At 41.9% G+C, this 26,463-nt stretch overlaps 2 protein-coding genes across 49 annotated transcripts in view; one reads left to right on the forward strand and one right to left on the reverse strand.

Moving 5' to 3' along the window:
* LOC135097875 (uncharacterized) overlaps positions 1–14,426 on the forward strand; it is a 73,195-nt gene extending 58,769 nt beyond the window's left edge. For 6 of the 38 annotated variants that reach the window (XR_010266280.1, XR_010266281.1, XR_010266275.1 and 3 more), the window contains exons 2-8: positions 2,255–2,354; positions 9,042–9,212; positions 10,517–10,627; positions 10,816–11,015; positions 11,157–11,256; positions 13,254–13,383; positions 13,790–14,426. Coding sequence is in view for 3 of the 38 variants with exons in the window: in XM_063999980.1 (XP_063856050.1) it covers positions 984–1,119; positions 2,255–2,354; positions 10,526–10,627; positions 13,790–13,865 (414 nt within the window). In the remaining 35 variants the exon portion in view is untranslated. The other 32 variants (XM_063999982.1, XM_063999981.1, XR_010266268.1 and 29 more) reach the window with 31 other exon arrangements.
* Positions 14,427–14,699: 273 nt separating this feature from the next.
* On the reverse strand, positions 14,700–24,432 carry LOC135097873 (uncharacterized). Of its 11 annotated transcripts, none has more exons than XM_063999970.1 (6): positions 24,280–24,432; positions 18,355–18,472; positions 17,323–17,456; positions 16,924–17,118; positions 16,483–16,592; positions 14,700–15,571 (listed from the first exon to the last, which is right to left on the reverse strand). In XM_063999970.1, exons 1-6 carry the CDS (start codon positions 24,293–24,295, stop codon positions 15,341–15,343), a joined length of 804 nt encoding a protein of 267 aa, XP_063856040.1. In that variant the 5' UTR covers positions 24,296–24,432; the 3' UTR covers positions 14,700–15,340. The 11 variants fall into 11 exon arrangements, with proteins under 11 accessions (XP_063856040.1, XP_063856039.1, XP_063856042.1 ...); XM_063999969.1 differs by having other exon boundaries at positions 17,311–17,456; positions 24,280–24,429; XM_063999972.1 differs by having other exon boundaries at positions 16,924–17,044; positions 17,315–17,456; positions 24,280–24,427.
* Between the last annotated feature and the right edge of the window lie 2,031 nt (positions 24,433–26,463).

Consider the following 26,463-nt stretch of genomic DNA (forward strand, 5'->3'; position numbering starts at 1 on the left):
AGCTATCGTGTCAAGCTACTGTGCCATGTACAGTAACTAGTGTTTGTGGGGGAGGGTATTACTGCTTATTGGTATGGTAATGTGTTGTATGTGTGCTCGTGTTCCTAACGCAGGAGGGGGCACAGTATGGTGGTATATACAGGCATTGTAGGGCGGCCTTCCCTGTCGTTGGGTTGTTCTGATGTAATTTTGCAAGTTTTGTTTCTGAAAAGGAGGGTTTGATTTTTTTTTTTTTTTCTGCAGTGGTCGTATATTTAACTTAGTATCAAGAACTAGCTCACTTCACTGCAGTTTGTCATCGGGTAAATTACTAGATTAGCAGCGCGGCTCTCATTTCCTATTTTTTTTTTTTTTTTCGGCTTGTAACCCCTACAATGTTGGGGACCTGGTGGGAAAGCGGGGTTTTTGGGTAGGGAGCCAAAATAAGTCTAAATACCGCCTCTTACCACCAAAAACAAGTAGGGAGCTGCCTGCTGCTAGTGTTATGATGACCGCCATGTTTACTTATCATGGTACTTGAATATCCACTTGTGTTTATACTTTACTATGCTACACTCGTCCAAGGCTAGCAATTATTTTCTGCAATTAGTGTTCATACCTGTGGCAATATTCCCGATTGTGTTCCAGGAAATCATTGTGAGATGTCGGAAGTTGTACCTAATTAGCCATCAAATGAATAATAACCTTAAACTGTTGCACTGCGTTGTCGACATTTCCAAGAGTTCCCCAGACAGAGGCACCGCCCCGCCAGTCGACAACCTCGGCATAATGACGTGTTTTTACTCCCTCAGTGTCCACATTTCACGAGCTTCATTTTCGAATTGTATCGGTTGATATTAAATAGCGACTTCATGTTGCACTAAAAGACACTAACATTTAAATAATAATAACGATTGATTCATTGCGTGTTTTAAGACGAGCGAACTACCAAGAGCCATCTTACTACCTCTCACCCCATCACTAGCGCGTTGGAGGGGGAGTTGATGCCTCTCCCTCCCTCCCTCCCTCCCTCTCTGCTCGAAGACTGTCACGCAGCGGCAAGTATTCGTTGTGTTGTGAATATTGGCGTCAGTGTCACGGGGCGGCGTCGGTGTGGCAGGAAAGCAACACGTGGTGTAGGTAGGTAGGTACCGTGACGCGGCCGCTGCAGGTGAGGTCTGAAAACTGGTGGAAATGAAGCAGTATCTGTTGGGGTTGTTAGGTAATAATGGCGGGTTAAATAGAGGTGGCTTACTTCCACCCCTCCTCCCAAACCCCCTACTTTCACCACTCTTCCGTCCTCACTCCCCTCTAAATATTGGGGAGCTTTTAGAACGAGTGGTTGTCACCAGGTGGCAGCACAGACACAAATTCTTCTCTCACATACAAGCAATATCAGATATACCTACAGATATACCCTATCCATGAAGCCCTCAAAAATATGTGGCCTCATGCTGGTCACCATCTTCTCTGTTGATAACACCGAGTGACTTCACATGCACTGAGGATCTTTGCAGGCTGCTGAGTGGTGGTGGTGGTTGCTGGTGTCCAGGTGTGGGAATACGTGTCAAGTCACCGACCCCTCCCAGCACTGGCCAAACTCTCTCTCTCTCTCTCTCTCTCTCTCTCTCTCTCTCTCTCTCTCTCTCTCTCTCTCTCTCTCTCTCTCTCTCTCTCTCTCTCTAGAGTGAAATAGTTATCCAAACAGCCTATTAAAGAGAGAGAGAGAGAGAGAGAGAGAGAGAGAGAGAGAGACGAAGGGGAGGGAAGGCCCACAGCCAAAACGTGTGAATGGATTTACTTGATCCCCTTCCTTTGAGTGAACTGCCGCCCTTCGTATGGAAACCTTTACTTGTTAAGTTAATCCACCAAAGATTAGAAGATGTGGAAGGTTGAGTGGAAAAAGACCTGCCCTGGGCCCATCATTTTTGTGAGTGACTTTTACCTGAGACGAGGGTGTGAAAAAATTAGTTATCCATCTTGTCCTACCTGGTGATGAACTCTTTTAACTACTAGTACTTATCACATCTTTCCTGACTCCCAGACCATCATGAAGCATTTCTTTTCTTTCACAGCCGTGTCTATGCACTATACTGGCTAGAAATTGCACAATCTGCTTCTTTAGTTGTTTCCTTTCTTGAATGTGCATATAAATGTTTTCAGCTGTGCATTCCATGCTGTGTAATGTTGTAGTGAATGGTTAAATTCTAGACTAAGTTGTGAGTCAAACATGTATCAAGCAGCAGGAGTATTGATGTGTGCGTTTTCCCTGCAGGTGGTAACACGGAGAGCAAGTGGAAGAAACCTTGGGAGACTTCCATGACTCAGGAACAATCACACCTCACTGGGAGCCTTGTGACTGATAGGTGGTTCAGGTGAATACTGTATTTTGTTGGCACAATTGAGAATTCTCTGCCCAAAAATTCCAAAATCTGAAAGTTTTTAACTGTCATGTCATGTAACAGAGGGAAAATTCCACAAAGTGGTGGAAAAGTTTGCACTGCAAAAAAAAAAGAAAAAGAAAAAGAAAGAAAGAAATGATGAATTGTAAAGCCCACAGACCAAAGCTCTGATGCTTGACTTGCTGCAATGGGAGGTATCAAAAACTGGCAAGTTGTCATCACACACATGCTCTGAAGATGCGATGCTCAGTTTTTTAATCTGACTGTGTGCTGAGTGTATAACAGAGGTGATAGTGTCTGGCATGGAGGCATATATCTCTCACTTTTATTCTCGACCTAAACCTTCCAAACCTTGGTTCAACACGACCTGTTCTTGTGCTATACATGATAGAAAGGTGGCTTACACAAGGTATTTGAACCTTTCATCCCCAAAATCTCATATGCTTTATATTTCTTCCCGAAGTCATGCCACATCTGTTCTCCAGCTAGCCAAAAACTCCTTCATTAACAGAAAGTGTCAATCTTTCAAGATTAACTACCCTCATGACTTCTGGCAACTAGCCAAAAAACATCTCCAGTAACTTTGCTTCTTTTTTCTCTCCTTTATTTCAACTAGATGGCACCACTGCTATCACATCAGTCTCTAAAGCCAAACTCCTTGCTCAGACCTTTGCTAAAAAGTCTACCTTGGACGATTCAAGGCTTGTTCCTCTCTCTCCTCCACCCTCCTACTACTACTACTACTACTACTACTACTACTACTACTACTACTACTACTACTACTACTACTACTACTACTACTACTACTACTACCTATTTAAATTCTTCGCAATGATGTTAAACCCTCAGAAGGCTTATGGACCTGATGGGGTCCCTCCTATTGTTCTCAAAAACTGTGCCTCCGTGCTTGCACCTTGCCTAGTCAAACTCAACTCTGTCTGTTAACATCTACCTTTCCTTCTTGCTGGAAGTTTGCCTACATTCAGCCTGTTCCTAAAAAGTGTGACTGTTCTAATCCCTCAAACTATGTCTTGTTGATTTAATTTCCTGCCTATCTAAAGTTTTTGATTCTATCCTCAACAGAAAGATTCTTAAACATCTATCACTTTACAACCTTCTATCTGATCACCATTATGTATGGATTCTGTCAAGGCCACTCTACTGGTGATCTGGCTTTCCTTACTGAGTCTTGGTCATCCTCTTTTAGAGATTTTGGTGAAACTTTTGCTGTTGCCTTGGACATATCAAAAGCTTTTGATAGAGTCTGACACAAAGCTTTGATTTCCAAACTACCCTCCTATGGCTTCTATCCCTCTCTCTGTAACTTCATCTCAAGTTTCCTTTCTCACCGTTCTATTGCTGCTGTGGTAGACGGTCACTGTTCTTCTCCTAAATCTATTAACAGTGGTGTTCCTCAGGGTTCTGTCCTGTTACCCACTGTCTTATTATTCATCAATGACCTTCTAAACCAAACTTCTTGTCCTATCCACTCCTATGCTGATGATACCACCCTGCACTTTTGCACGTCTTTTCGTAGATGTCAAACCCTTCAGGAAGCAAACAGTTTATGCAGGGAAACCACAGAATGCCTGACTTTTGATCTTTCTAAAATTTCTGATTGGGGCAGAGCAAACTTGGTATTGTTCAATGCCTCAAAAACTCAATTCATTCATCTATCAACTCAACACAACCTTCCAGACAACTATCCCCTCTTCTTCAATGACTCAGCTGTCCCCCACTTCTACATTGAACACCCTTGGTCTCTCTTTTTCTTATTAATCTAAACTAGAAACTTCACATCTCATCTCTAGCTAAAATAGCTTCTATGAAGTTAGGCATTCTGAGATGTCTCCTCCAGTTTTTCTCACCCCCCCCCCCCAGCTGCCAAATCTGTACAAGGGCCTTATCTGTCCATATATGGAGTATGCTTCACATGTCTTGGTGGCTTCCATTCATACTGCTCTTTTAGACATGGTGGAATCAGAAGCTTTTTGTCGTCAGCTCTCCTCTAACTGACTGTCTTCAGCCTCTCTCTCATCGCCACAATGTTGCATCTCTAGCTGTCTTCTACCGCTATTTTCATGCTAACTGCTCTTCTGATCCTGTTAACTGCATGCCTCCCCTCCTCCTGCGGCCTTGCTGCACAAGACTTTCTTCTTTCTCTCACCCCATATTCTGTCCACCTCTCTAATGCAAGAGTTAACCAGCATTCTCAATCATTCATTCCTTTGGTAAACTCTGGAACTCCCTGCCTGCTTCTGTATTTCCACCTTCCTATGAATTGAATTCCTTCAAGAGGGAGGTTTCAAAATGCTTATCTTTCAATTTTTGACTACTGCTTTGGACCCTTTTATGGGACGGGCATCTCAGTGGGCATTTTTTTTATTGGATTTTTTTTGTTGCCCTTGGCCAGTGTCCCTCCTACATAAAAATAAAAAAAATAAAAAAAACTTTTGGGGAACTTTGCCAAAAACTTTTTCAGATGTAAATACACACAGTTTGCTCATCCATCCCTCTCCTGTGTTATGTCAGTCACTCTTGAATAGAAGTTCATCAGGTTGGTTACATATGATTGCTTTTTGTCTAAAGCTGTACTGTTTTTCTGTTATATATATTGTGTTTTTCTACAACTTCTGTCCAGTGCTTCTCTCAGTTTTTCACAGACCTTCCATACTGTGCTGGTAAGTGATACTGGTCTACAGTCTAGTGGCTCTTCTTTCTTTCCACTTTTATAAACTGGCACAATGCACATTTTCTTGCATTCCTTGGGCACTCTTCCCGTTGATGGTGAGCACTTCATTATGTCATGTGCTGGTTCACTCCATCTGGTCCTGTTGCTTTTCTCTTTTCCAGTTCCTCCATCATTCTATAAACTACTACTTTCATTGCTGTAATTTCCCACATTTGCTTTTCTGTCTTCTTGTCTTGTGGTTCTTTAAATTCTGATTCTTCTGTCAAAACTTGCTGGTACTTTTTCTTTAGCAATTCAGTTAGCAATTCAATCAGTCGTGTCTTTTGGTTCTTCATATGTTTCATGTCTATCCTTCAACCTTTCTATTTTTTTCTTTTAGTTTATTTTTTTTCTATTTATGAATCTGTAGAACAGTTTTGGTTCTTCCTTGCAGTTCACAATTAAATCCTTTTCTTATCCTTTCTCTTCCTCTTGCCTTATTTTCACATATTTATTTCTTGCTATCTTAAAGTCCTCTTTATTTGTTTGATTTCCATTTCTTTTCATTGTTATACATGCTTGGCCTCTTGTTTTCTTTGCTGTTCCACTTCTTGCATTGAACCACGCTTGTCTTCCTCTTTCTTTAGGTTTGTACACTGGGACACATGTATTCACTGCTGCCTCATCTAGTTCCATAAAAATGCCATGCTCATCTTGCACCTCATTTGCTCTCTTCAGCTTTCTCCAGTCCATTGGCTCAAACAGTCTCTTAAGATGCTCTGTATTCACTGTGCCATATTTTCTCCTGTTTTCTTTGTGTGCTTCATCCTCTTCGCCGACGTCACCATCGGCCTCTCTTTCCATTGGTGCATGGTCACTTTTTTTCCGAGGGACACGCATGTCTTGATTCTTTAGTTGGGTGGATTCCTTTCATTAATGTTTGGCCAAGTCTTGTTGGTTTGTCGTCTCCCCTCTATCTTGTATTTTCAGTCACCCATTGCATCACTGTGTTTTCCATAGTCACCTTCAGAAGTCTTTCTCCACGTGCAGTCTCGTTTCCTCCTGCCTCGAACGTTTCCCGGTTCATTTCTTAGCAGTTGAAGTCACCAACCAATAATTCTCATTTACTGTTTTTGATTAATTTACTTAAGTACTGAATGGTATCTTCTGTTACTTTCTCACAGTCTTCCTTGCTCCAAGAGTTTGTTTTGGGTTGTATATGTTTTTTTTTTTTTTTTTTTTTTTTTTTTTTTTTTTTATATGTAGGAAGGACACTGGCCAAGGGCAACAGAAATCTAATAAAAAAAATGCCCACTGAAATGCCAGTCCCATAAAACGGTCAAAGCAGTGGTCAAAAATTGATCAATAAGTGTCTTGAAACCTCCCTCTTGAAGGAATTCAAGTCATAGGAAGGTGGAAATACAGAAGCAGGCAAGGAGTTCCAGAGTTTACCAGAGAAAGGGAAGAATGATTGAGAATACTGGTTAACTCTTGCGTTAGAGAGGTGGGACTCTTGCGTTAGAGAGGTGGACAGAACAGGGGTGAGAGAAAGAAGAAAGTCTTGTGCAGCGAGGCCGCGGAAGGAGGGGAGGCATGCAGTTAGCAAGATCAGAAGATCAATTAGCATGAAAATAGCGGTAGAAGACAGCTAGATATGCAACATTGCAGCGGTGAGAGAGAGGCTGAAGACAGTCAGTTAGAGGAGAGGAGTTGAGATGAAAAGCTTTTGATTCCACCCTGTCTAGAAGAGCAGTATGAGTGGAACTCCCCCAGACATGTGAAGCATACTCCATACATGGACGGATAAGACCCTTGTACAGAGTTAGCAGCTGGGTGGGTGAGAAAACTGGTGGAGACATCTCAGAACACCTAACTTCATAGAAGCTGTTTTAGGTAGAGATGAGATGTGAAGTTTCCAGTTCAGATTATAAGTAAAGGACAGACCGAGGATGTTCAATGTAGAAGAGGGGGACAGTTGAGTGTCATTGAAGAAGAGTGGATAGTTGTCTGGAAGGTTGTGTCGAGTTGATAGATGGAGGAATTGAGTTTTTGAGGCATTGAACAATACCAAGTTTGCTCTGCCCCAATCAGAAATTTTAGAAAGATCAGAAGTCAGAAGTGTTATTACCATCAAGTTAACACTCACCATTTCTGCTTTTCCTTCCCCATATTTCATTATTTTTGTCTTCATCTCATTTCTTGTCATTATCATTACACCTCCTTCTCCTTTGGCAGTCCTGTCTCTTCCCCTAATATTGCAGTTATTGTTAGTCTGATTTTCTTCTTTTAGCTCTGTTGCTGCTAAACATGCTGCCTTTGGGTTTGTCTCTTTTAAATAGTTTTGCTGTTCAGTTTTCTGTGTATCGATCCGTCTATGTTGGCACGCGTCACAGTTTGTTATTCGTTTGTGTTTTTTTCTCTACTTTATTTTCATTCATTTTACTTTAGGTACCATTTCCTCACTCTGTCTCCCAAAAGTGTCAAGAAAAATGTAGTTTATTCTTCTGTTGTTGATTCATTTTTCTCTTTTGTTTTTCAATTTTTTTTCCATTCTTCATTTGTGTTGTTGTTAGTGCATATATCCTTGCAATGTTCTTATCTTAGTTTGGATGTTCTTTGTAGTACTTGTTGTGTTTCCTAATTTTATAATATTCCTCTTTGTATGAGGAGACCACACCACTGCCTCATATTCCAGCATTGGTCTTATCTTGGAAATCAACACCTTTTTTATCATTCCTTCATCCAAATATGAGAATGCCATTCTTACTCTTTTTAACAAATTCATCATCTCTCCAGTAATTTTATTAGTGTGTCTTTCCGAAGTCAAATTTTCAGTGACTGTTACTCCTAAATCCACTTCCTCTTTTGATTTTTTTTAACCATACCATCCATACCATTGTATATTGTATTCTCTTACCAAACTCTATTACTTTACATTTACTTAAATGGAATTCCATTTGCCAATATTTACTCCATCTTATTTGAATCTTCTTGCAGTACCATACAGTCATTTACATTTTCTACCCTTCTCATCAGCTTAGCATCATCTGCAAATAAGTTCATATAACTATTTCTTTGTTTGTTATTTACATGTATTACAAACATTATTGGTCCCAACACTGACCCCTATGGGACACCACTAGTTCCTTTCAGCCAAGATGAATTTGTGTGTGTGTGTGTGTGTGTGTGTGTGTGTGTGTGTGTGTGTGTGTGTGTGTGTGTGTGTGTGTGTGTGTGTGTGTGTGTGTGTGTGCACACCTTGTCTGGGCTGCCCATGTGGGATTGGGGGAGTCAGGGACTGCTGTGTACCAGAGACAAGGGTGTGAGGAGACCAGCTATCCATCTTGTGCTGCTTTTTGTTCATCCTCATTGCTATTTCCCAAACCATTCTGAAGCATGTGTATTCTTCCACAGGCATCCCCACACACTATACTGGCTGGGAGTTGCACAGTCTGCTTCTTTTAATCCTTTTCTTTTTATGGATGTGCACGTAAATGATTTGTGCTGTGCCTTCTGTGCTGTGAAGTACTGTGTTAATCTCTGAACTGAGAAGCATACTCATTCATACTTATGTGCTGCATCTCTGCTGCATTTCAGAGGCTCTAGTTGAAGTTGTAAGAGTTTCTAAGTGACAGATTAACAATGTTTCCACCTTACTAACAGGAGAAGCAGCCTTAGGGACATGGCTGATCATGTGAGTGGCTTTGGAAAATATTCATGGTAGGAAGGAAGAGTATTTCTGAATGTGGGCCCTTTTTGATAAGTTACACAGGTATCTAGAGGTGTGCTTATGGTTCAAGTGAGAGATTAACAATATTTCTAACTCATTAACAGGAGAAACAGTCTTGGGAACCCATCAGATTGTCTCTGTGGCCTTGGAAGATAGTCTTAGTAAGAAAGCTGAGGGTTTGTGAATGTGGACCTAACTTGTGAGTTCAGTGTGATGCCCATAATGTGACAGGAACACTGATGTGTGTGTCCCCCTGCAGGTGATGTCACAGAGAGCAAGTAGAAGAAAACCTGGGAGACTTGCTTAACTCAAGAGCAAGAGCCGCACCTCACCAGGGCTCTGCAATGTGTGGCAGCGACTGCAGGAATCAACACTTCGGTTTGTCAGCACACAGTTTCAGCAACCTTGTTCATCAGACTGTTGGTGAAAGGTGATCACTATGAAAGAGGTCAAGGTGTGTGTGTGTGTGTTTACCTAGTTGTCATATACAGGAGGGGGGGGGGCTATGGTGGTGGTGTCCCATCTCTGTGTCTGGTGGTGTCTGACTCAGCCATAAATTCCTGCATCACTTCTGCACACACACACACACACACACACACACACACACACACACACACACACACACACACACACACACACACACACACACACACACACACACACACACCTTTCTCATCAGTCCATCCATGCAGCTACTGGTGTGTGGGGAAAGGTGGCATGTGTGTCTTGTGATGAAGTTGAATAATATATTTTGTTGTCTTGAAAGATTTCATTCAGTTTAAAATTCCCCTGTTGCAACAATTGCTGTACCTACTTTGCAACAGTTTCATGAGTGTATATGTACATCACATCAGCAATGAAGCATCAAGCTTTTAGAGTTTGTTTGCAATAGTCATGTATGAATTGTCCTGATGAAATAGCTGTACAACACTCTGGTGGCAGGTGATTGTGAGTAGTGCCATCCAGCCACCACCTGGGCTGTGTCTCTGCCTGTCACGCCTGCACCATGAAGGAGCGCATGGAGGTGCTCTGGGGAGCCACAGTAGTACTTGTGACGTTTGGCCTTCTCAGGTTTTAGTGTGCCATTGTCTCGGCTTGCTTTAGCAGCCTGGAGTGGAGATTGATAGGATTTTCAAGAGTGTTTTCGTGATTCTAGTGATTGTTGTAATGTTGTTAACCCCTTGTTTGTGCAAGGCCTCATTTGTGAGTGTTTCATTCTTGGTGGTTACTTTTAGCAAGCTGTAGTGGAGGTCAGTGGGAGTTTGAAGTGTTGTCATGATTCAAGAGGTAGTTTGTTGAGGCTGCTACACCATCAGTGAGACAAGCACCCTTCAGAACCTTGCTGATTGTCTCTCTGACCTCTGAAGGTACCTCTGATGAGAGGACAAAGCGCTTAAGAATGCGAACCTCGGCCCCAACGTGTCTCCCTCGTGTGTGTATGTAAAAGAGGAGACCTGCACCACCTTGATGTGTGTCCTGTAGTGCAGTGAAGTATGGAATGGGACTCCTTGTATGTGTGTGTGTGTGTGTGTGTGTGTGTGTGTGTGTGTGTGATAGATGGCTCTTAGATATGAGTGTGTCCCAGTGAATTGTGGAGTGCAATTCTTTCTTTTCTGTCTGTGTTAGAGGACTCATGCTGCACACTATAACATCCCAGGGCATTGTGCAATGAAACTACTACTTTTAAGCATTGTCAGTTTCCTCACTACTCTTATTACACTGTTTCTCTTTCAGACTCCACAGACTGACTGGGAGACATGACGTCAGTGCCACCACGCAGGGAGTAAAACCAAGAGGAGGAAGAGGAGCATTCATGAGACATCAGCTGGTCAGCAGTCCATTCAGGTGTGCTTTTCATTGCATCATTATTTGTCCATAATTTCCCTTCTGGGGTTGGACAGCCCATGAGTATCTCCCACTTGCAGCTGTAGACAATTTCTTCCTTACTGTTGAGTGTTGTCATGCCTTCCTCCACACACCATCTCAAGATCTTCCCAGTGGTTTCCTTCCAAGTACTCTAATGCTCTTCTCAGTTTGTGGCCCTGATTTGTAAGTGCCAGGAAGACCATGGTGAAGGCAGCCCACAAACCTTCCGTTGGACATGAGTGGTGAACGGCAGTGAAAATATGGCAGTATCTGATTCTTTGCACCAAAACACAGTGTGCTTATTAACAGATTTATTCACTGTTCACTCATTTGCTCATCTCTAAAGGAGTGAAGAGTGTGCACTGAAGTAAGTATTGTAACTGGTGTGTGTGTGTGTGTCTGGTGATGGAGTTCAATATCAGGGTTGTCGTCTTGAAAGATTTCATAAAAGTACTGAATCCGATTTGGAATTCATGTTGCAACAAAAACTCTCCCTTCTTTGCAACAGTTTCACAACAGGAAGTGAAGGATGAAGCATGAAGGTTTTAGGCCAAAATGAACAGACAGCAATCAGGAATGACACGTCCAGCAAAACCGGCAACACAGCAGTGAGTGTGCGTGCTGGTACGTCAGGTCAGGGGTGAAGTGTTTGGATTGTGGGCTAAAATGGCTTGCTTATACATGAATATCTTTCACACTGGAGGAGCTGGGGTGTGTGTGTGTGTCAGGGGTGTTTGGGTGTTGATAGGCTTGTTTGTAGGTGTTTCCACCTGCTTATCATCCATTTTAGTTGTTCTTCGCTCTTTCATCTTCCCTCTGTCATTCATTTTATCTATTTTTCATTATTAGTGTACAGTCTTTGCCTCTGTCACCTCCTCTAATATTTATCCAGCCCTTCCTTGTCTCTACATATCTAGTCCTTTGCCTCTATCACCTCTTGTCTAATATTTATCCAGCCCTTCCTTATCTCTGTATATCTAGTCCATTGCTTCTATCACCTCTTCTGTCTAATATTTATCCAGTCCTTCACTTCCTGCCTTTAGTTAGCATACACTCCTCACCTCTTCTGCCGTCTATATTCACCCAGTCCTTCCATCCACACACCACAGGAATCTAAATTAACACACATTTTCCAATATTCTTCCTTTCATTAACCCCTCACTGTATTTCCAGAGTGAATACTTCTCAGACCATCCAGTCATTTGTACTGTTTGGGAAGTCTTTCATGAACTCTTGCTTGGACAGAAAATGTTGCAAAATTTCTCACAGGGACTGACCAGGTTCCTCTCTTAGGCATGAGAGAGAGAGAGAGAGAGAGAGAGAGAGAGAGAGAGAGAGAGAGAGAGAGAGAGAGAGAGAGAGAGAGAGAGAGAGAGAGAGAGGTATATTTGTGAGAGGCTGTGGGGAGTGACTAGGTTTGTCAACATACTGTGGGAGACATACTGTGGGTTTGTGGATTGTGGGGAGAGAGAGAGAGAGAGAGAGAGAGAGAGAGAGAGAGAGAGAGAGAGAGAGAGAGAGAGAAGGGGCAAAGGGGGAGGATTTATTTTTCTTTTATTTATCTTTTCTATCTCTCATTTCTTCTTTTTTTTCTTCCTCTTCTATTATCCTCATTCTTCTCTCATGTCCTCTTCCTTCTTTGTTGTCTTCTCTCTCTCTTCTTCTCTTTCTTCCCTCCTTATTATTATCTATCTTCTCGTCCTTCTTTCTATCACTTCTGAAAAAAACAATGCAAATATAAATAATACATTTTGAACATAATAATAATAATGATAATTAATTCTCACAATCAGTAACATTCTCTCTCTCTCTCTCTCTCTCTCTCTCTCTCTCATCTCTCTCTCTCTCTCTCTCCTCTCTCTCTCTCTCTCTCTCTCTCTCTCTCTCTCTCTCCTCTCTCTCTCTCTCTCTCTCTCTCTCTCTCTCTCTAATGTGAGAGTCTGTGGAGAGTGACTGTGTGGGACATACTGGGGGTCTGTGGATGGGTGGGTGGGTTGGTGAGAGAGTGTGTGTGTGTGTGTGTGTGTGTGTGTGTGTGTGTGTGTGTGTGTGTGTGTGTGTGTGTGTGTGTGTGTGTGTGTGTGTGTGTGTGTGTGCAATACTCCATCTCTCTCTCTCTCTCTCTCTCTCTCTCTCTCTCTCTCTCTCTCTCTCTCTCTCTCTCTCTCTCTCTCTCTCTCTCTCCTTTATTTCATCCTTCTCATGTCCCCCTCTTCTCTTCCTTCCTTCCTTTCTTATATTCTTCCTCCTCTTTTCTTTGTCTCTTCTGTCAGTCATTCCTCTGAAATATGAATAAATTTAGAATAATAGTAATAAATTTAATAGAAATCATTTCTTGTATTCTCTCTGCTACACACACACAAAATTCTCTCTTAATAGAAATAATTTCTTGTATTTTCTCTCCTACACACACAAAATTCTCTCTCTCTCTCTCTCTCTCTCTCTCTCTCTCTCTCTCTCTCTCTCTCTCTCTCTCTCTCTCTCTCTCTCTCTCTCTCTCTCTCTCTCTCTCTCTCTCTCTCTCTCTCTCTGTACAAAACCCCTTCTTTTACTCTCACATACTCAAAAACTCCCTCCCACTACTCACTCAAACTGATTCTCTTAGACACACACACACACCCAGGCTTCCAAGTTGATAATCCAAAAGCCAGCAGATGACAGCTTCCTTCCAGCACACACTTGTATCGCCCAACTTGACCTGCCTGAATACAAGCTGATACAGTCCATGCAGCAGGGTAAAGTTTGAATGAACCTTTTTTTGTTGTTATAACTTGTGGTGTGGTCCAGCAGTCTTCCTTTTCCCACTTTTTAAGAGGGGAGAGAAAGAATGGTGGATGACACCACTTGTAAGGAAGACACAAGTTACTATAGTTTAGATGTACTAAAAGTTTTTGCACACTAAATGTTTATTACTGAAAAGCTTTATATATCTCTTGTTTCAGTTTGGCAATAGGTTTGAACTGGTACCAACACCCAAACTGGCACATCAGATCCACTTTTGGTGCGCCACTCATTGACGTAACAGAATGGTGTTGATCCAGTTTGTCGTCCATGTGCATTGTTTGATTTTTGTGAACCTCCCAACAGCCATCTTACTGTTTTTTTGCTGCAATTAACCACATCTTTGGTGTTTGTCCCGAGGAGTGCAGCCTCTACAAGTGGTGGAGGGCATGGACACTTGGATATGGATGACACTGGTTTGGGTGCCAAATATTAATAGTGCACCTACACAATTACCACACTCGCTCCTCTCACCAGGCTTAACTATAATAATTAAAGGTAAATAACATCTGTCATCTATTATCTATTGTATTCTATATTGCTGTTAATGTTTCATGTATAATGTCTTTGCTTTCAAATGCAAGTCAAAAGGGTGAACCCCATTTATAGTACTATTCACGTTTGGCAAATTTCACTTTTGACATTGGTTTGGCTACACTAATTAAACTGCTAACAGTGAGGGACTACTGTAAATGTAGTAATAATAATAATAATAATAATAATAATAATAATAATAATAATAATAATAAAAAGTAATGATAAAGTGCAAGACATGTTCATTAACGCAATTATTTTCTCCAACATGGAGGAGTGAGTGAGGAGGCACATCTGTCTTTGATTAGGGAATGCAAATGACGATGTTCCAAGGACGTCACCCTGTCCTGGGCCATGACATGAGAGAGAAGAGGAAAAAAGGACTCTCTCTCTCTCTCTCTCTCTCTCTCTCTCTCTCTCTCTCTCTCTCTCTCTCTCTCTCTCTCTCTCTCTCTCTCTCTCTCTCTCTCTCTCTCTCTCTCATTTTCCATAACATACCAAATTGCTCTGGTGTTAATTTCATGAGTTGCTGAATAATAGGAATGGGAATGTTAGTTCAATGCATTTAGCTCTGAGTGTGAAAGAATGACAAGAAAGAATGCAGAGGATACTAGAACACATGCACAGAAAACTGAAAGATTTTTTAACTTTTGAATAGGTGTAGAAAAAAAAAAAAACTGCAAAATCAGTGTCTCCTTAAAACAACACATGACAGCAATGATAACTCACACAACAATAATGCTTGATGAAGACTATATTTCCAACACAGATTTATGACAACATTTGGCAAAGCTGTGCACTGTTTACTTGTGTTAAAACTATGCTATGATTTGAGAGGAAAGTTGGTTAGTCATTATAGGGTTAAGATGATATAAGGGTGTTTATTTTAGCTAATTTCCAATGACTCCTAATATAAGATTAAAAACTTTAATGATTAAGTATTTCATTGTTTACATTAATTTACACCAAAATTTCACAACTACAACCTCAGTGATGTTTAGTTAATCCAATTTTGTTCATAACTACTACATTTTTTCCAATGGTTTACCCATAGTACAACACAAACAACATCATCATCATTCATGCTATTTCATTTCCAAAAAAATTTCACAACTATGTACATGATCTAGTTTACAATAAAAGGATTTTGAACAATAGTTTTCCCATCAATCGACCCTAATTTTTTTTTCCAGCTACAAAGAACAATTCAACTACAATACCATTCATGCTATTTCATCCATTTGAAACTTCACATGCAAGTGATTTACAGTACTTTATCAAAAAAGAATTTAGATCAACAATGTTCCCATCAATCAACCCTAAAACTTTCCCACCTACAATCTGACAAGTGGAGTCACCAGTTTTAAATGTCAATAGTTATCCAAGATTGAATTTATGCCTTCCAATCCTCTGTGGGTCTTGGAGGCGGTCATGAGTCCCACTGTTCTCCTGAGAGCAGTGCAGGAGGTTGCCTTCAACATAAACCTTCTTGACAAAGTACTTGGATGACTTGTTGCAGCTTTGCTCTTTTCTGATGGTGACTGCAGCCTTCAACTCAAGGCACAGCTTCTCCAAGGCACTCATCTTGCTGTACTTTAGCCCAGTGATCTGTGGAGAATAAGTAGTGGTGATGGTGGTGGTCCACCTCTCCAATACAAGAGTTCACCATTATTAATTTTTCATCCTTTTCACCAGTAAACTCTGGAACTCCCTGCCTGCTTCTGTATTTTCTTTTCCCTATGACAAATTTTTTTCATGAGGAAGGTCCCAAGACACTTCTCCAATCTTGGATAATCCTTACTACTACACACCATCAGACATAAAAATACCGTGAAGGATGCAACTCCCTTTTTAGAAGAGCCAGAGGTCACAGGAGCAAAGGTGATGGGACACTACATGCCCTTGACACTCATGTCAAGCCCCATTATCACCTGCATCACTTGGGAACACACCATCACCACCATTACCATTGTGTTGTGGCATCATATCAGTGGCATAATAATTGTAAGAACACAAGGGAAACTGCAAGAAGCCATCTGGTTTACACATGGCAATCCCTGCATGAAATGTGCTTACCTATTTTCACTATCATCCTCATGCATAAATTTGTCTAATCTTTTAAAGCTCCCTAATGACTCAGCACTAACCTAACTACCGAGTCTATTTCATTCATCTATCACTCCATCTGAAAACCAGTTCCTTCCTATTTCTTTTTTAAATCTAACTTTATCAAGCTTGACATGAAGAAACAGGATAGTGATAATGGTTGCTATTTCTGATTATTATTCTTACTTTCATTAACACTCAGAATACGAAGTCTGTCTTTATTCTTATTTTGAGTCCCCAGTGGAAAGGGATAGTCTCAGTGGCACTACAAGCCAAATAGCTTAAAAACACCCTTAAAATGAAAATGATGGCTACTCTTCACAACCACAGTGCTGCATCCCTCTTTTCTAAACATCTTCACTCTAACCCCCGCTTCCCTGCTCCCTCCAAGACCCAGTGACAGCCTCCCTCACCTCTGGGTTCACTTGAGGAGCTGCCATCAGCCACCCAATGACATTCATTTGCAGGTTCTTGGTGACAGAGTTCTCCTGGATCTCCAAATTTTCAGGATACACCACCAAGCCTGTAAGGAGAATTGGTGGAGAGAGAGAGAGAGACTGTATGTTAGATGCAGACAAAATGATAAAGTAAGGTATTAAAATCTTGCGTGCAAAAAAAGATATGCACACTAATAAATACTTATATTACAAAATGTTAAAACATCCATAAACTCCTTGCACACCATACTGAGCTCACACTCCTCTCATTCCCTCAGATGCTACCAACAACTTTATTTAAACACAAATAGATAGATAAATAGATAGATAGTCACATACACACACTTATTCCCTCCAAGACACAACAATGACTTGACTTCAACAGAGATAGGCAAACACACACACACACACACACACACATCAGGCTTGGGTCTGAGTACATGTACTCAACCAGATTCCAAATGTAGTGCAGTGGTAGATGTAAAGGTAGAGGTAAGGTCAGGATGACACAAGCCTGTCCCTGGGGAAGCCAGGTGGTCTGGATTGGTACCAGTGAAGTCATATGAGTTACAGCCACTGCAGTTCCCACTCCTGCTGCTAATCTGTCAGCACCTTTGTGTAAATATGTGGAGTGAGAAACAGCTGTCAAATGCCATCTGGACTGACAGGCTGCTGCACTGAGAGGCACACAGCAATCCATCCACATCAGGTATCAAGCAAGATTCACCCCAAACTCTCCACATTCACACAGATAGACAGACACAATACACACAGAAATAAATCAATAGATACACATACACATACATACTTGGTTACCAGGAGAGACAAAGTGGAGATGCCAACCAGCAGGTACAACAGACACCTGAGCAGCAAGTTGGTATCTAACACTGACCTCGCTGATGACGACATCCACAGGAATTGTTGACAAGTTGTTCTCAGGTAAATAGATCCTGGAGGAAATACACAGAAAAGATCCATTATTGCAGGGACAAACAAAGGCTGGATATTGAGGGGATACAACAGAGTTAAGGAAAGGGAGATTTTTCACTGAAGGAACAAAGAAAAGCTGAATATCTGGAAGGGCAACAGGAAAATTGAGAAGAGGAAAATGTTGGAATGATACAAAAATTACATGTTTTGTCTGTGCATAAAACACGCACACACACTTTCTCTCTCTCTCTCTCTCTCTCTCTCTCTCTCTCTCTCTCTCTTGCCTCGCCTTGGGCATGCACTCACATCCCTCCCCAGTATCTCAATCAATATCTTTTGATCCTGAGAAGAAACAAGAGAACTACGTGGAATGAGAGACAAAATATACACAAGAAAACAACAAAACACACAGTCACTGGACTAACCATCTCAGTGACCTTTAGAAATACTTACTGGAATTCTCAAGGGTACTTCATGATTCTGGTGATAGTTTAACAAGTATTCTGCATCACCAGAAGAAAGAAACACCTATGAGAACCTGACTCATTATCATGAAAACAGTCCTTATGAAAGCTGATGGGATTTTCAAGGACATTTTTTTCATGATTCAGGAAATAGTTAATAATATTCTGCATCATCAATCAACCAATCATAAAAACCAGACTCCTCTTTTAAAACAGTTCCATTAACACCTCAGGCATTTCACAATATGGGGATAAAAGTTAAGGTTCCCCGCACTTCCTACCACAAACCAGACTCCTCTTTGAAAACAGTTCTCATAACACCTCAGGCATTTCACAATATGGGGATAAAAGTTAAGGTTCCCAGTGTGTCTTACCACAAACCAGACTCTTTCTCTTTGAAAACAGTTCCCATAAGACCCAAGGCATGAGAGTTGAGGTTTCTTGTGTGTCTCACCATGAAAACTGCTCCATCCAGGAGAGAGCCACCAGCACCCACAAACTTGAGGGAGAGGAAGAAGGGGTGAGCGGCATGGAGGATCTCTGGGTATTTGAGATGGATTTCCTTGGCCATCCTGCAGAGAGAGAGAGAGAGAGAGAGAAGGATGAAGGAAAAGACCAGGAGGTAGAGAATGAGAGAAATGCAAGTAAATGAGGAAGAGGACAAGGAAAAGGAAGACAAGATGAGAAAGAGAAGCATTCAACCACTCCTTTTACTATCAGTGACCTTACATTGAAAACTAAACTCTAAACTTGCAGTAAACAATTGTACCAAACTGAGTGAGACAGCATGAGAGTTAGCAAGACATCACATTAATATAAGGACTGGGAGATGCACAGGGACACCAGAAATGAGACTAAGTTCAGTACTATTCCCAGCACCTGAAACACATCCTCACTCTCAGTTTCATTCCAGAGAAGCACGTTTTTCTGAGAGCAGCACAAGATATGGTGCCAAAGGGGAGATGAAAGGACTGGAGGATCCTTAGGGACAGAAGACACAAGGCTAACTTCAGAACCATTCTGATTAACTCGGAGAGGGTCCCCAGTCTCGCTCTCGTTCAAGAGATGCACAATGTTTCTCCAAGAGCAGCGCAAGATCTGGTCCTTGATGTAAAATTTCCTTGCATTGTAGTGAGTGTCTAATGTCACACACGTGACTACTCTACCACGGAACCAGGTGCCTGCCTCTCAACTCGTGGCGCTGCCACGTGGATAGCTTGAGGCATACTGGATACGTGACCTCTAGCAGGCTACCAAGCCGATAACGAGGGGTGGAGTTCCATCGAGCTTCAGTCTCCTCCAAGGGTCGCTACAGTTCTGAGGTCGCCTTGGCATACGCTGGGAGCCTCATATACACTCGAGAGCGGTGGTAAGAGTTACACCAGTGTTACACACCCACACACACACACACACATAAACACATTTACACACACACAAACACATTTATATTTATTTTCTATTATGTATATGTAAAGGTGTTTATTTTTGTAATTTGTATCTATATGCATTTACTAACTTGGCTAAAGTTATTAACTGAACCAGTCTTTTAAGTTATTCAGTCCAGTTCAGATTGCCACTCTGTTACTTACTTTTACTTACAAATAATCTTCAATTTTGTATTGTTACTTAATTTAAGGGTTAACTTTAAGATATTAAATAGCAGTTAAAATGTCTCCTTTTCTCTTTTCTTTTAACCCTTCCATTGTTAGTGTGAGCAACACCCCTTCATGATCCATCCCCTAGAGTTCAGTGTATGCTCACACGTAACAATTGGGGGCCTGTCCGGGATATTACGCATGTTTACACATACATATAACTACACTAGTTCCTTTCCTGCTCTCGAGTGTATATGAAGTTGTGCTTATTTCTTTGTTGGTGAATTTTTGCGTTTTTCCGCTTTAAAAGTACGCGAGGTACCGGCGTCTAGTCATAAAAGCGTTAAAAACCTAACAATTGATTTCCTCAGTGTTGCTTTAGTGTCGGTTCGATTCCCCCTAGTAGTGACCTTCACCCCGAACTCCGAGACTCCTTAAAACTTGGGAACTTGCGTTCCACTCTTTGCTTGAAAGCAGCGAATACGGCAAGCCATTACAAGTGCTTAAGTGTTAGTTCTATGGTAGTCATTTTGGGGCAGTGATTATCGCTACACTTCTTCGATTCGTTGCCTCTTCAGAAGCACAGTTAAGGCGTTGCTAACCTTGACTCAACTAGACTCAAAAACGAGTCTCTGTCGATGCACGCGGGTCAACTCATTTCCCTCCGACTCGTGGTTTTGAACCTGTCGTTCACGCGGGTCCTTCCGACTCGTGGTGGCGAACCTAGGTCTTGGATCAGGTTTCAGTGTAGGGTTCAGACACACTTGATTTGGTTCAATTGACCTCACGCTCATTAATCATGTCGCACGAGTTAAACTTGGACGCATTTTGCAGTAATCCTTCTGTGGCGGAGCTACAAACTGCCAAAGTGACAAAGGATGATTTAAAGTACATAGCCCGACAGTTTGATCTCTCATATCCGTCTGACATATCCGTCTGACATTCGGAAGGAAGAACTCCGAACTCAAATCCTAGTTCACCTTGGAGGTGAAGCCACTAGTGCTGCTTCACAGCACGACGCCAGTTTAATGCTCGAACTCGAAAAGCTGAAACTAATGGCAGCAAGAGAAGAGAGAGAGGCAGAAAGAGAAAGAGAAGAGAGAGAACTAAGGCGAGAAGAACTAGCTTTTGAAAAAGAAAAAGCAGAAAGAGATCTGGCATATGTAAAAGAAAAGGAGGAAAAAGAAAGAGAGGAGAGAGAAAAAGAAAGAGAGGAGAGAGAAAAAGAAAGAATCCACGAGACCCAACTCACACAATTAAAATCTCGATCAACCACCACAGCTGACCTCAAACAAAAGTTAACTAAATATCTCTCACTACTCCCTCAGTTCTCTGACAAAGACCCCGAAACTTTCTTTGGACAGTTCGAGGACACAGCAGTACATTTTGAACTGCCCCGAGAAGACTGGCCTTGGCTTCTTAAACCCAAACTCAGCCAAAAGGCTTTAACTATTTTGAACGGCCTCGAAAACAACACGGTTTACGACTGTGTCAAACAGGGCATCCTAGCGGCGTACTCCATTACCACAGAAGGATACCGTCAGTCTTTTCGAAAAATGTTCAAAACTCCGCAACAAACCTATCTAGAGTTTGCCTCAGAGAAACTGAGGGCTCTCAAGCGTTGGCTTAAGTCAGCCGCGATAACCACGTACGACGAATTAGTAAATCTCTTAGCCTTAGAAGAGTTCATGCGTAAGCTCCCTTACTCAGTAATGTTACACATCACCAACAAAGGAGGAGTTCATGCGTAAGCTCCCTTACTCAGTAATGTTACACATCACCAACAAAGAAGAAACAGATCTTCTCAAAGCCGCTCAGTTAGCGGACCTTTTCTCCCTGGTGAATCGCAAGGCAACCTCAGACAAGCTGACCGAGACTCCTAGTGGTAAGATAAACTCGGGTAACTCAGGGGTTGGTAAAATGACCGGCAGTAGTACTCGACCACCTCTATTTTGTGCTTTTTGTAAACAGCCGGGGCACCTCATAAAGAACTGTCCTAATCCCAAGTGCAAGGTAGCTCAAACATATCCTGCCAAGCCAGTTGCTTCCATACAAGCTCTTCCCTCCTTCCCTGTACCTAAAGACTTGTTTGAGCCTTTCAGGTCTGTAGGCACCATCAGCATTGATAACAAGGATCACCCAGTTAAGATTGTCAGAGACACCTGTTCAGCTCAGTCCCTAGTGCTGAAGTCAGCAGTCCCTGGTATTGAACAGTGTTACACAGGTGAAAAGGTATATTTAAAAGACTTCCATGACCCCTTCCCCATTGCATTAGCTAAAGTACATCTTGATAGCCCACTAGTAAGAGGTGAAGTGATAATAGGAGTTAGTGAAGAACCAGCCTTACCCATCCCTAATGCTCAACTACTCCTCGCTAATGACCTAGCTGGCAGTAAGGTGACTCCCCCTTTGGTAATTAGTGACACAATGCCGATGGATAACCCCACTGTACAGTTAGAAGAGCAACAACCAGGCTTATTCCCTGTTTGTGTCACTACTCGTGCACAAGCAAGGAAATCTGATCAGTCTCTCACTTCCAAAGAAGAGCCCATCCCCACTTGAACTCAATCAAATATTTTCTGAAAAACTTCTCACTGAGGCTCAACAGGAAGACACTACTTTGACTCAATTTCATGACAAGGTTATCCCTCCAGATCAAATTACTCATTACCCTGCCTTTTACAAACAGGATGGAGTTTTCATGAGTGTTCCGGCCCTCTAAGGTCCCAGAATGTGCTCAGCCGTCTGCAGGAAGCGAACCTCACCGTGAAGCTGGCGAAGTCTACGTTCGGAGCTGCCACCGTCTCCTACCTAGGACATCAGATTGGACAAGGCTCCGTCCGGCCCAAGACCGCTAACGTCGACGCAGTACTGAAGTACCCAACTCCCACTACTCGACGCGAGCTCCGCCGCTTCCTGGGCATGGCGGGGTTTTACCGGCGTTTCTGTCCAAACTTCGCAGACGCAGCTGGGCCACTTACTAGACTAACTAGTGGGAATGTGGCGTACGAATGGACCCCTGCCTGCCAACATGCCTTCAATCAACTTAAGAACTTGCTTGCTCGGGAACCGGTTTTGCGTGCGGCCGACTTCAGTAAACCCTTCATCATACATACTGACGCCAGTGATCACGCTTCGGGTGCCGCCCTCCTGCAAGAATCTGACGGAATCTTTCACCCAGTCGCCTACCACTCCGAGAAGTTCAACATCCATCAGAAGAATTACAGCACTATCGAGAAAGAACTTTTAGCCATTATCTCTGCCATCAAGAAGTTTGAGTACTATCTTCAGTCCAACACCCAGCCACTCCAAATCTACACTGACCACAACCCTTTGACTTTTCTCAACAGGAACCGCTTCACTAACCAACGTCTGCTACGGTGGTCTCTACAGCTCCAGCCTTACCTCATTGAGATGCACCATATTAAGGGACTGGACAACTGCCTTGCTGACACTTTGTCTCGCCTTCCCACTACGCCTCGCATCACTACCCGTCGCGACCCTGAGGACCCTAGGATCCTGTTGTCGGGGATGCAGTCGTGCCTTGTGAACCGGTCGATGGAGGCAGCCGAGGGCCGAGCACTGCCAGAAGAACCATCTACCGACGTTCTGGTGGAATCAACCTTCACGGGACAGGAACCACCTCACTTCTCTAATGACGCAGAGTCATTCCTTCTGCGTCATCCTAAGAAGGGGGGAATGTCACACACGTGACTACTCTACCACGGAACCAGGTGCCTGCCTCTCAACTCGTGGCGCTGCCACGTGTATAGCTTGAGGCATACTGGATACGTGACCTCTAGCAGGCTACCAAGCCGATAACGAGGGGTGGAGTTCCATCGAGCTTCAGTCTCCTCCAAGAGTCGCTACAGCTCTGAGGTCGCCTTGGCATACGCTGGGAGCCTCGTATACACTCGAGAGCGGTGGTAAGAGTTACACCAGTGTTACACACACACACACACACACACACAAACACATTTATATTTATTTTCTATTTATTTTCTATTATGTATATGTAACACATTTATATTTATTTTCTATTATGTATATGTAAAGGTGTTTATTTTTGTAATTTGTATCTATATGCATTTACTAACTTGGCTTAAGTTATTAACTGAACCAGTCTTTTAAGTTATTCAGTCCAGTTTTTAGCCTGCCACTCCTTGTTACTTACTTTTACTTGCTTAAATAATCTTCAATTTTGTATTGTTACTTAATTTAAGGGTTAACTTTAAGATATTTAATAGCAGTTAAAATGTCTCCTTTTCTTTTAACCCTTCCATTGTTAGTGTGAGCAACACCCCTTCATGGTCCATCCCCTAGAGTTCAGTGTATGCTCACACGTAACAGATTTCTCTCTTACTTGAATCACGGTTGGTAAAATAAAGTGAGGATGTTGTGAAAAAACAAGAAAAGAATGTTCCCTCGTGCAATTGTAGGGCGTGTGGAGGCACCTGGCAGCTCCCCTACTCCCCTTCCTTTAGTCTCCACCTCACGTAGTCACTGCTGCAGACGATGGGAGACGGCAGAGTTCATGCTTACAAACCACAATGTAGTTTTATAACATGCTTTCAATATGAACCGTACTGTTTTCAGTAAAGTAAAGGAGCAAATGATAGTATACTAAATAATATGTACGTGTTCACTAACAAACTTAGGTACCTTATTCCCATCACACACACACACACACACACACACACGATTGTTAGCATACATCATATGGAAGAACATCTAAGGGCCGTATTGTTAAATCTCTTCGTATCACCACTACCTAATCTACTCACCAAAACACCAGTACATGTTCCTCGCTTGGCACCACCCAGATGGATCACCGGGCAGTGTTGGTGTCCTTCAGCTGACACACACGAGCGTTCACTGGGGCTGAGCTCTCCCAACTAACCCTGCCATGACCCTCAGCCTGCACCTCGCCTGTCACCTTTCCCCCCCTCCCCCCCGCCAGCCATTCTATTCGGGTAAGGCACATGACAAGAATAGCAAGGAGATGAAGTATCAGGAGACTTGTAAGGTCCAGCACCCAGGCCGAGAAATCTTAAGTCATCATGAATTGGCGGATGTATTTACTTATCAATTCACTTATTATTATTATTATTATTATCATTATTATTATTATCATTATTATTACTTCGAGGGATGGAACACCGTATGAGGAGGTAAAGCCTACCTTAATGATATCGAAATACCTCTATCGTATCACCACGCTCCCTACACCATTCCAGTGACTAGCTTTTTTTTTTTTCAGTCCCTGGATCATCCTAGTCACTCTTCTTTGCACAGCCACAACTGTACACCGTAATGTAAGAGAGGCCTTATCAAAGCACTAAATGCACTGTTTTATAGGCCGCAGACTTGTAGTATCACTTTGTTTTCTCTCTCTCGAAGATTTAGCTATCTCCCTGGCCTTTAAGCTGCTGTTATATATTGTGCATCTCTCTCTCTCTCTCTCTCTCTCTCTCTCTCTCTCTCTCTCTCTTACTTACGTAGAGAACGCTACCTCATTGATATCGAATTTCATTTCACACTTTTCTGTCCAATCATACTTTCTATCCAGTCCTGTCTTATCTTCGTAATTTGGTGTCATTCGCAAATTTACTGACGTCACTACTTACTAGTAATTCCGGAATATAATGATGCTAATAATGGAGGAGGAGGTGAGAAGAAACACAAGTGCTGGGAGGATAGTTTATTCCCGACTAGCTTCGCACAAGCTTCTTCAGGGGAACTAGTCGGGAATAAACTCACCTCCCAACACTTGTATTTCTTCTCACCTCCTCCTCCAGCTTGTCGGAATGTCTGAACAACAACAATAATAATAATAATAATAATAATAATAAATAATAATAATAATAACAATAATTATAATAATAATAATAAGAAGAAGAAGAAAAAGAAGCGGAAGAACAAAAAACAAGAAGAAGAAGAAGAAGAAGAAGAAAAAGAAGAAGCAGAAGAAGAAGAATTATAATATTAATAAGAAGAAAAAGAAGAAGCGGAAGAACAAAAAACAAGAAGAAGAAGAAGAAGAAGAAGAAGAAGAAGAAGAAGAAAAGAAAAAAGAAGAAGCAGAAGAAGAAAAGAAGAAAAAGATGATGATGAAGAAGAAGGAAAAAATAAATAAATAAATAAACAAATGAAAATAACAATGAATTCAAGGACATTAGTTACTCATATAACTTCTAAGATTTGTTCTAGAGCAGACATAAAGTGATCTGAAAAAAATAAATAAATGCAGCAGCTCAGTGATCCAAGACGGAGGGCAGTCCGATGTGCTACTGACAGACTGCGAAATTACTTCCACACACGAGCAGACAAAATGTGAACAAACTTGTAACTTTAAAACTTTTTTCCCTAAACCCTTGAAACAGCTATTCTTTGTCAAATGAACGGTTGCCACTCAACACTGAAGAACCAGTGCCAGGACCTGCTGAAGCTGTCGGTGGTGTTCCCAGTTTTTACAAGTCTATCAAGACGGCTGCCATTCCTACGATGCTCACTCTGAGCCTGAAAGAAAGAAAAGGAACAAACGCAGAAGGAAAACCTTGGAAGTAATATAAAGCGATATATGGAAGAAACAAAGATGTAAATATTTGCCATCATGCTTACCACGTCATCAATATTCTCCTAATTATTATAAATTCTTGTTATAGTTACAATAATGTTGGAAGAGAGATTTATAGTTACAATAATGCTGGAAGAGAGAATTAATAAGAAGCAGCTACAAGGAGCCAGTAGGCTAGTAGTAGTAGTGACAATGTGCATATAAAGTATACACACTAAAATCAATTTCCAATTATTTATTTTATTTATTTTTTCTTAAGCCCCAGTTAAATCTGCACACACATGTGCACTCTCTTTTTTTTTATGCTGCTGCTGCTTCACTTTCTTCTTCTTCTTAAAGCCACACCTTCCTGTTATGGCAAAACAGCCCCTCCAAACAAACCTTCCACACA

Source organism: Scylla paramamosain, unplaced genomic scaffold (genome assembly GCF_035594125.1).
Source record: "Scylla paramamosain isolate STU-SP2022 unplaced genomic scaffold, ASM3559412v1 Contig35, whole genome shotgun sequence".
Classification (NCBI taxonomy): domain Eukaryota; kingdom Metazoa; phylum Arthropoda; class Malacostraca; order Decapoda; family Portunidae; genus Scylla; species Scylla paramamosain.